At 44.9% G+C, this 11482-nt stretch overlaps 1 protein-coding gene across 1 annotated transcript; it reads left to right on the forward strand.

Moving 5' to 3' along the window:
• Positions 1–3761: 3761 nt before the first annotated feature.
• LOC139063859 (uncharacterized) lies at positions 3762–5330 on the forward strand. Its single transcript, XM_070546768.1, has 5 exons — positions 3762–3768; positions 3934–4125; positions 4593–4606; positions 4688–4999; positions 5079–5330. The coding sequence occupies exons 1-5, from the start codon at positions 3762–3764 to the stop codon at positions 5328–5330; spliced, it is 777 nt and encodes a 258-aa protein (XP_070402869.1).
• The last annotated feature ends 6152 nt before the right edge of the window (positions 5331–11482 follow it).

The following is an 11482-nucleotide window of genomic DNA, read 5'->3' on the forward strand; positions in this document are numbered from 1 at the left end:
CGTGGATTGTACGTACACCTTGTTTCTGCTGCCTTTGTGGGAGCATTGAACCTATGTGTGCCTAAAGGTACCAATTTTATTTTCCTTTAGTGAAATTCCCAAGGTGGCGTTGTTTTAATCTTTTAACTTAACATTCTGTTTAGTACCAGTAAACCCCATACCACCTCCGCCTCGCCGCATATATATGAAACAAAAGAAAAAGTCTCAACTAGGGCTGTCACGGTAACCGCAAAAATGAAATATCGCAATATGAAGAAACCCATAGTGCTGCATCATGGGCCACCGCGATTACTGAACTTGATTCAACTCAGTGATGCATGTTGAGAAGGATGGCTGCACTGGTATCAAAACGAAACGTTACTTCGCTCCTTTGGAAGCACTTTGGTTTTCAGTACGTCAGCTGCTGCGCAGCCAGAGTCCTTGGCCAAGACAGAACTGCCACCAGCGGCAAAAATAAATAAATAAATAAATAAACGCTCAGAGACCTGCTGAAGTCCCGAACAAGCACTGCTTCTGCAACCGACCCCAAGAGAGTTTGAGCCGAGCTGGAGCTCACTCGCTACCTGCAGGAGGAATGCATCCACCCTAAAGAAAACCCCCTGACATGGTGGACTAACAACCGGGAGAGATTCCCTTTGCTCGCCAGAGTTGCACGCAAGTACGTGTGCGTTAGTGCAACGAGCGCACCATCCAAGAGGGTTTTCAGTGTTGCTGGAAATGTTGCCACCCCTCTCAGATCCTCTCTCAAACCGTATACGGTTAACATGCTGGTTATCCTTGTGGGTAACAAGGACGTGACCGAGCTATAAATCACCGTCATTCGTGTGTGTGAAAGTGAAAGTGAAATGATAGTGCCCCGCGCCCGGTACATGTAATTTTTATGCTTGATTTTAAACAACTAAACAAAATGGGGACTTGTTTCTTATTTGTTAGATGCTGCAGCCAAATTTGCATTTAAAAGTTTAACCTTCTCCTGAATTTTGTTGTTTTTAAGTTCAGTCGGACTCCGACTGTCGGAGAAACAAACGTTACTGCGATCTGTGTTGTTACTGCCCTTTGATCTGCATTCAGTAAAGTGTTATAAAAGAAGGCACGGCAATTTTTAACCTTTTTTAAATGTGTAAACATTATGTTTAGATAGTACTGCAATAAAAAAAAGTGCTGCAATAATATCGCACACCGCAATATTAAGCCACCCTGAATCACCGCAGGGGGAATTCCTCAACCGCGACAGCCCTAGTCGCAAGTCTTTAAAAAGAAAAATCCAAAAAAGTGAAGACAGTTTTTCTGTCTTGGTCCCTCACCTCCTCGACACATCCAATCTCCCTCCAGTGTTATTCTTCATCTCCTCCCTCCACCCCTCTACAGACTTTCCGCCAACAGATGTGCAGTAGGACACGCCTGCAGTGTGTGGCCGCCAGTGTCCAGTCGCTTGGGCTGACCACATCTGCTGCAGGCGGGCTGTCTTTGATGGTGGAGACTGCACGCTAGCAGCAGCTGCAGCAGTAGCCTCCGCTACCTTCCTCTATGAATGAAGTCGCCCTAGGCATAGACATTCTCTTATCTTTGGGACTCATCAATTTAAATAAAAGTGTTTAAATTCTTGCAGTGAGCTTTTATTGTGATGGAGGAGAAACTGCTGCTGAGCAGCAGGCGGTGGAGTGGATTTTATACAAGCCACATTTATTACACGTTAGAGAACATCACAAACATGTTTGAGTTCAGCAGTGTCACCGGTTCATTATTGGGTTTCTTCATCGACTCCACAGAACTAAGGTTCTCTGTCTAAAGTCCAAAATTACTTTATTAATCCCAGAAGGAAGTTAAGTGTTGTCTTAACTAATTCTTCAAAGCAGTCAATAAAACAATGAGCTCAGTTGGAACTCTGAGCGGTTAAAGACGATGAAGGTTGTGGGCAGGAAGATCTCCTGTGTTACAGCAGCTCTGAAGATGCTTGTTGCATGAAGAGGATGCTCAGTGTTGTCTATAATGTTATTGATTTTATGAAAAATCCTTCTTTGCACCATCATCTCCAGTGCATGGTTCTCAGTCGTCTCCAGAACAGAACCAGCCTTTTTTGCCAGGTTGTTGAGCCTTTTTAGGTCCCTGCTGGCTCTGATGCTGCTGCCCCAACAGCTGGTGGCCCATAGATCTCAACAGACCTGTAAAAGATCTGCAGCCTCTTGCTGCAGACCTTGAAGGATCTAAAATATTATTCAAGATATACAGTCTACCTTGTCCCTTCTTGGAGAAGGCTTCACGCTTGTGTCTCCAGTCCAGTCTGTTGTCCAGATGAACACCGAGGTATTTGTAATCTTCCACCACCTCCCCCATCTCCCCAATAATGCACGTTGAGCTATTCCCGTTTCTTTCTAAATCATCTCATTTGTTTTGTTCACATTCAAGATTATGTGAGTGTCCCCACACCACGCCACAAAGTGGTCCACCAGCTCTCTGTATTCTTGACCCTAACCCTAACCCTGGGGACGTGGTGAAAGATCATTTCACACTACTCTCCTCCTCCTGAGGCCAGAAGAAAATACTACCATATCTTAAACATCGCTTGTAAGACAACAAACTGTTTTTTTAACATGTTAAAAGTCTAACTGTTGTTTTAAAGTAACAATTGTACGTCTCAGTCAGTTCAGTAGCGGAGGAACGCCAGCTCGGAGTGAAAGGATCTATCCAGCTCTCTGGTTAGATGCTGAAAACCCTTGCTTCTCTAACTTGGAACAACCCAGTCATTTGATTGGTCAAATGTTGGAACTGAGCAGGGGGACACGCTCCTAACTGCTTCATAACAGTGTCATTTAGGGTTATTATGTTATTTAAAAAAAAAGAGGAACGCTTCACGAACCGAGTGCAGTTCTTTTTGTTCCATTAGGTTGACCAATCAAATGGCCGTATTTGATCCATGTCTTGAGACTGACATTTTTGCCGACGAATCAGAGAGCTGGATTTTCACAGTCTGTCCGAGCGATCCGCCATTGCTCCGCTCCGTGATCTGAGACGTGAGAAGTAATTATCTTTTATACTTTTTATTTGTAATCTAAAAACTTTTAACAATTAAAAACATTACAGCTTGTTTAGGGGGATTAAGTTGGTACAGGATTTAGTTTTTACCGTAGTGTCATGAAATGTCAACATTGTTTTTGCTGGCGTGCTGCTGCATTACGCTATCTACTCTATCTACTCTAACTAATATATACATGTACTTAAGCAATTTTTTAGATGAACACCATCCTGATTGCATTAAAAACCACGTTTAAGTATTTATTCAACCATGTTGTTCATCATCACGATCGTGCATGTTTGTGCTCTGATTAGTTTTATCTTCACTTATAGAAAATCCAGCCAATAACTGGGTTTGCTAGTTAGCTTTTGGCTACCTAGAAAATCTGAGTGTTTTTTTCTTTCTGGAGCAGAAGCCTGATGTTTGATGGTTTGATTTCCAGCTTCCTTCAGACCAGCTCGTCCACCCACAGCATCTGGGGAGCCCAGTGATGAAGAGCTGGTCCAGGCGGTAGCTGACCAAGGGCAACGTAAGTGACAGAAATGTGCTCATTTCATATTTTGTTGGTAACAGTCAGATGTGAACAGATGTTGACTCGTTTCTCATTTTTCTCTACTTCATAAAAACTTGTGTAACGACAGATGAACTGGGAGTGTCAGTAAGTTTGGGTTCAGTTACACTTTGCTTGGTTGTTGGTAACTCACAAGTAGCAACCCGCTGCCTCTAACTAGTCTCCATCACTGATGTCATGGTCTGTAGATGTCACCTTTCTCTGTCTTGCCTAATAAACACACCTGGTGCTCATTAATCGTCAGATCCTCGTCTCTCTAGCTGCTTCCTGCTTTGACTTGTGGTGTCTGTGCAGCTCACAGTTCAACTGAATTGTTACTAGTCACTAACTCGTGGCCCTTGTGCTTCAGCTTCTGGAGTACAGGCACCTCTCCTGCTCCCTCCTCCTCCTCCTTCTCCGCCGCCTCCTGTGGCTACAAACAAACCATCTGCGGGACGGGAGGAACCCACAGACGAGGAACTCCTGGAGACCGCACAAGAAACTCCAGATCTCCCTGCTGCAGTCCTCCCTCCCCCACCTCCTGCTGCCAGCTCTAAGCAGGGTATCCACGGGTCCTTAAAAAGTCTTAAATTTGCTTTTCCAAATTTAAGGCCTTAAAAATCCTTACAAATGACAAATAATCCTTAAATACAGTTTCCAAAGGTCTTAAATTACCAAAGACCCAATAAACAAAATCATTTTGTTTCTATTAAATTTTGTGAATTTCTAGTTAGTGTTCAGCATTTTTTGTGTATGATGTTGGCGTAAGCAGAACCGTACACATTCAGTTGGTTGTGAAAGGGGAATATTTTTAGATGAGCACATTAGCTGGTCAAGCTAGTGGGAGCTTGCGCCATGGGGAAGTGCAAGTTTGATGGTAACTGGATGGTTAATCCCACTTTTGCGTGGTTCCAGGCAATAGCTAGAAATTATAGCTTAAATTTAATTTCAAAAGTAGCTTAAATTTGGTCAAAGTGGCCTTAAAAAAGGTCTTAAAAAGTCTTAAATTTGGCTCCCTTAAACCTGCAGATACCCTGTCTAAGGTGAGGCATCAGACATTAAGGGTTCCCTCTCATGCTGCTTTATTTTCTCTCTCTAGTCCTGGCAGGCAGCTCTGACTGCAGAACAGCAGGAGTGGATCGGCCGGGCGCTGCTCACCAGGGACCGTGCTGGGAGGCCGCGGCTCATCACAGAGCTTAAGTCCCTGGTGGTACCCTCCCCAGCCCTTGGCGGTCTACAAACAGCCTCCCGCCTCTCCTGACCCCTTCTTTGCCTGTTGTGGGCAGATCGCACCACCTCCCCAGATGCCCCCTGTGCCCTCACCCGTCTGGCTGCTGACCGTTTACGGTTACGACGTGCTGATGCGGCTGGACGAGTTCAAGGCCAGGATCACGTCCACCTTCGGATCTATCCTAAAGATGGATTCCACAAAGAAGGTCGGTCACCGCATTGTGTTTACTTGCTGCTTGTGAACAACAGTTCTGCTGGTCTACGCAGGAAGTTCTCTGTGTGCAGGTGATGAAGAAGCTCGCAGGTGCCGCCTCTGGCACGGCCGCCTGGGCTACCAACGCGGGCAACGAGCACGGCCAGGTCCTCATGAGCGTCCTCACTTGCTGCGAGGGCTCCGAGGGCCTGTCCAAGATGGTGGCCGGACTGATGAGGCGGTACCGATTAGCCGAGGTACCTGCCCCCCAGCTCATCTACGTGGACTGCGACTGCTGCAAACAGGACGGCGTGTCCAAGATGGCTGCCTTATTTCCGGTATAAACTTGCATCGTTGCTGATTGACTTGTTTAGTTGTTTATTTAATTTTTCATAGCAATGATACCTTATTTTGTTGTGAATTACTTTAATGGATCACCAGGTCACCTGAATTTCTACACAATAAAAAATTTCTAAGAATGATTAGATTTGTCTTAAAAATGTAAATTCTCTGTAGTTTTCCCTGCTGCATTTCTTTAAACTGAACAGAACCAGTGTACTGCAGGTTATGTTTTGTTTTACATTAAAAAAAAACAGTTTTTAATCTATTACAGGTCAGCATGCACTGTGCTGCACATCTGCATTGGTGCTGGTGAAGTTGTGGGTCTGCAGGATAAGCGTGAGGAAGATGTGTGTGGAGGAGGTACCAGCAGACCACTACTGTTAACAGGCAAGTAATTCACAGAGATGTAAAGGGCCATTCCCATCTGTACCGGGTCGGCCCGGGCCGGGTAGCGTAGGTTGTTTACATATCTGGGTGGCCTGGTATTTTTCCGGGCCAACCAAGGCTCATTCTCAGCCCTCTTCTCGAGGGGGTCTGCTTCAGGCCGACCAGGGCCAACACACCCACTGCTGACAGCAAATTCACACCTTCCATTAGAGCAAGCCTCTGATTGGTGGGTGGAATCAGCCCACATGGGCTTAAGGCAAGGATGTGTGGAATCAACCGGGCCAGGCTGGGGCCGACTGGGGCTACCCGGCCCGGTACAGATGGGAATGGCCCATAACAGCCGTCGTCTGAGCCAGCCCAGCAGGCCCTGTAGATGGACGATGGAGTGGACAGTGAGAGGAAGCGTCCCAAAACTCTCTCTGCAGACCGTCCTGTATGATGTTCCTCTGGCCAGAAACGTCCAGCCACGGGTCTGCTCCAGCCCTCCATCCACGTCTGGATCCTCCTGCAGCAGATCCAGCTGCACTGTTAAAGACTTCCTGCTCACTCAGTTTAAATAAAGGATCCAGGAAGAGTCACTCAGGTTAATCCTGCTTTAACCGTACATAACTGGTCCATACTGGTTTTGATCTGTAAATAAGTGTAACGTATTATAAATAATCTTGTCTCCTTACCATCTTTTCATTTTCTGTTCATGTAACATGTTCAAAAACATCTGTAATAATAAAATTGGTGATAAAATCAGTGACCAGAAGAAGTTATCAGTTAGTATTTGTTTTAATAAATGTGTTCAAATATCAAACAGCTTAATAACAATAACATGATGACACTAGAAGGCCTCTCTCCCAGGATGACCAACAGGTAAAGCCTCTCCTGACCCTGGACACCTGCAATCCTACAGAGAAAATCAGAGACCACAGGTGACAAAAAGGCAATAAACACATTTTTACATTTATCCACACGAGAAGATAAAAATTATATTCTTCACACAAACTTTTTACTTCATTAAAACGTGTCAGCTGTGTAAATCCCCGAATGTAAAACTACTTTTCACAGAAGAACTTCTGTGGTTGTGTGTAAACAGCTTCACTCTTCACCTCTAAGCTTAATAAAAACACTTCTTTGCTCCGTTGTCCTTAAAACAAATGACAAGTTTAATTCGCCACACACACACACACACACACACACACACACACACACACACACACACACACACACACACACACACACACACACACACACACACACACAGGAATGACTGGGACCTGCAAAACAAAGTCGTTCTGGCTGATTTCTGTGCATGTGTGGGTTCACTCTGGTTTCCTCCTGCAGACCAAAAACATGCATGTTGGCTTTATTAAAGGTCATCATGTGTGTGTGTGTGTGATGACTGGAGACCCGTCCAGAGACGTGTCCTCCACCTCATGTCTACTGGAGTCGTATATATGTCGATGAGTTAGACGCCAGCTCCTGACCCTGATGAGGAATAGAGATGAGTTAATAATGATATTCATAAGACTTATACAGCGCTTTATAGCTCCTGATGGTTGGGGCGACGGCGACAAAGGCTCGATCTCTCGGGGCGCCGTGTTGTGTTCTGAAGGGGGAAAGAAGATTGGACACAATAGTTTGTGATGTCATTTTCACTGATCATCCAAGGAGAGGTTCTCCTATTGTCATTGTTTTACAGAAAACTGATAAAAGCATTCCAAAACTTTCTTCTGCTTCTTCCTGCAGGTGACCCCCCCACCCCCCCATGCCCATGACATGTGGGCATAAACATCTGAACTTCTGCTTTTAAAAATCTGACAGTAAAGATGGCAGAATGATGACAAAACACCTAGTCAAAAAAATATCCACCAGCTGATAACTTTGACTTCATGCTGGCACAAAACCCAGTGACAGTTATGAGCAGCAGCTTCCTGTCTGGACGCCCGGGCTCTTTTACGCTTTTATGTTTATGTTTATGTATTTAGCAGACACTTTTGTCCAAAGCGACTTACAAGTGATAATCGGCATGTTGCCCTTGAGGCTAACAACAACAACAACAACAACAACGTGACATCAATCATGCAGAGGAGGAAACAAGGAGTGGACAGTAGAGAGGGGGACGGGTGCAGGCTGGGTGCTAGTTTAGAAGATGCTCTCTGAAGAGCAGGGTCTTCAGGAGTTTCTTGAAAATTGAAGGAAGAGCAGACCGTGCTTTTAGAGCAGCACGGTCTGCTCTTCTTTCCTCCACGGGAACACACGGTTCTGAAACCTTTTGTCTTCCCACCTACAAAGAAGACAAACGTCAAAGACCACAGAAATGGCTGGTTGAACAGAATTTTCTCACATTAATTTTCTTTTAATTGATGTAAATGTGGCGAGGCGGAGGTGGTATGGGGTTTACTGGTACTAAACAGAATGTTAAGTTAAAAGATTAAAACAACGCCACCTTGGGAATTTCACCCAAGGAAAATAAAATCAGTACCTTTTAGGCACACATGGGTTCAATGCTCCCACAAAGGCGGCAGAAACGAGGTGTACGCACAGTCCACAATTTTATTTCATGTTTTGTTAAAAAGGACAGCAATTTAAACTACCAATTTAAAAATAGAAAGGAAGAATTAAAACAAGGGAAAGAAAATAATTAGTATTACCAGGCTGGAGCTTACCAAGGTAAGGTGGACCCACTGGAGGTTCTAGCAACACAAACTAAATACCAAAAATCACCCGAAGCACCAGTGAACAGTCACACAGATGTGAAGGAGGGCCCACACCAACTCGCACACAGAAGAACCACTGCCACCACCCTTGGCTCCAGCATGGACAAAACAAATCAAAGTTAAAAACCACAATAAAATAAACTCTGTTAAAATGTACAATAGTGCTCCAGAATCCTCGTGCGTCAGAGGGGAGGAAGGATCTCCCTTTCCACTCCAACCAACACGCTGGGTGGGAGAACGTCTGGCGGCGGAGCACCAGCACTGGTTAAAATCCTCGTTATGCTCCGAGTGAGCGGCGGCCCAAACAGATCCCAATAGGTTGGTCCGCTCTGTCGAACCGCTCCTCGGTTGAGGGGGGGGGGGTCCACAGCAGTGACTCAAAACACTTTGTCATAGCACCACAACACCTCGGGTCCACGCCGACAGCAATAGATCACCTAAAAGGCAAGCACGCTTCTTTTCCAACAGCACGCGGTAACGTTACAGCTTTCGTCAGGCTTCCAAATGTCGCCTCTGTCTGTGTATAGCCTATATCAGTCAAGGGCGTCAGTTTGTTTTCAGAATTGCTGGGGACAATAACCATACACTTGAGTGGGGTTTAAAAATTGCTGGGGACAATAAAGTAGGCTAGCACAGGGGTCGGCGGCTCTGTAGCCGCATGCGGCTCTTCCATCCATCTGATGCTCTGTGCTTGTAAAATAATGAATGGATATTTAAATAAAAAGCTTTATATTTTACTGCATTAATTTTACATCTTTATGCTAATTCTAAATGTAAAGATTGTCTGCGTAAACCTGAACAGTTCCAACCCGGTCTTACTGTGAGACCGGGTTGACGCGTCACGCTTGTGCGTAATCATAGGCGCTTCCTGAGCTGAAGAGGATGTCAGATTCTGGGATTCTCCTCAGACGGCTCCTGGATGTGTCGCCACATTGGAGACAGGAAAAAGCACTATTCAGCCAAAGTTTCATAATCAGGGAACATTTTCTAAGTGACAAGTCTCTCTGAGAGACAGGGTTTGGAAAACACTCGCTTCAGTGGGAGGAATCTTCCCGCATGCGCTCTGGTTCTGAGAGCCTGGATTTGTATTCTGAACAGTCTAGACATGTTTTTAAAAGAAACGTAAGACAAAAGTGGCACCTGCTCAGTAAAACCACCAACAGGGTGAAAAATATCAAAATATTGAAGGCAGAGACGGGCTACAACTTCTGGATCATCTTTATATAAATCGTTTCATTGATTATCTTCTTATGAAAGATAACTTTGACGTACACGAGCGACCAGGCGCGTTGCAAGATTTTCAAAAGTGTGGGGGATGTTGTCTGTGCCTAAAATAATTTGATGTTATTCACCTTGTTAGTTTAATTTCCATAATAGCGGAGCAGGTGCGAATTTTAGACGCGTCACGCATGTCTCCGTTTTAAACATGTTTAAACTGTTCAGAATACAAATCCAGGCTCCGTCTCGTTAGATTGGTGTAACTAAAGTTTGTACTGAATGAAACTTTACATTAAACCATGTTGAAAAGAAAAGGATCCGATTAAATCATTTCCCCTCATTTACAGTCACGACGTACAGCGCAGTGCGCGTGGCTCTGGGGTTAATCAGGTTTAGTTGTTTCTCTTTGCAACAATCTTCACAAGAAGGCAAAACAGTTAAATGGCAGGTTACAGATATTTATATTAGACTTTTATTTTGACGGATAAACTCAAGGATGCTGGCTGTTTTGAAAGAATTACCCCGACGCACACTGATGCGCATGGATGAGCTTGGAAAAATTTTCTTTTTATGAAATTATGAAACTTTGGCTGAACAGCGCTTTTTCCCGTCTCTAATATGGACACGCATGACGCATCCAGTCTGAGGCAGAATAGCAGCGCAGAAAGCTCCTGTAGAGACATTTGATCACGCACAAAGTTTATGTGGAGCAGAAGCGGTCGGGCCACGGCAGGTGAAATGTTCCTAGCCTACATGAAGTGAAACTGTTTAATTGTAACATTAATATGTTACTGGACACGCTGGTCTGGTTGGTTAGACCAGTGTTGGAAGTGGAAAACACACACACACACACACACACACACACACACACACACACACACACACACACACACACACACACACACACACACACACACACACACACACACACACACACACACACACACACCAATTAAAATAATGCTGATAGCATGGACTAGACGACAGGTGATGGTTATATTTAAATGATGATCAGGCTGCTGTAAAATGTAATCTCCATCCACATCCAGACGGAATAATCCTCTATTCTATTTGCTCTGCTCTTGTCTGGACTGATGTAGCTGACGGTGCGCGCAGGGCGCCTAACGGCTGTGGTGCACATTTTACGCATTTGGAGAGGTGGACTGGATGCTTTGCGTTTACTGGAAGATGGTCCACTTAACGCACGGGTGTAGACTACATATTAATGACAAATGAATGAAAATTAAATTGTGAGTTTTTACTTCATATTTTAGAAATTAAAATTACGGGGGAACACGTTTATGACGTCTTTTTAAACTAAATTTTCTAGCGCGACCTGCCTGCTTCACTAAGTCACTGCTTATTAAGGTCCGGCCAAAATTACCGTGGCCCACCCAAAAATGAAAACCTGGCGCCGCGCCAGTTATAAACCTCTGCAAATTGTTGTTCTTCACTTTATCAAACTTAGACTTTGTACAGCTAATGTCAAGATGTAAAATTATGAATTCAGTCGAGCTCTTCCCTCCCTCCCTCTCCTGCTCTCCTGGAAACCCGACATCGGCTGTCAGAAGTGGAGGTGAAGAAGGAGATGAGGCAAACAGAGTGAGAGCGACGTAAAGAAACCAGACTGGTGTGGAGGTGAGCAAAACAGCTGGAAAAGTGTGGGTGTTGCATCCCCCACGGGTGCGATGTCCATGCGAGCGACCTGTACCTGCTGCTGTCACCTGGTTGTGAGCAGCCCTCTGCTGTCTGAGGGTAGGCCCCGCCCACAACGCTGCGGCTACTGCGGTGTTTTCTTTACTGTGGGAAACGGGTAATAATGGCTCTTTGATGGGAACAGG

This window comes from Nothobranchius furzeri, chromosome 18, assembly GCF_043380555.1.
Source record: "Nothobranchius furzeri strain GRZ-AD chromosome 18, NfurGRZ-RIMD1, whole genome shotgun sequence".
NCBI classification, from domain to species: Eukaryota; Metazoa; Chordata; class Actinopteri; order Cyprinodontiformes; family Nothobranchiidae; genus Nothobranchius; species Nothobranchius furzeri.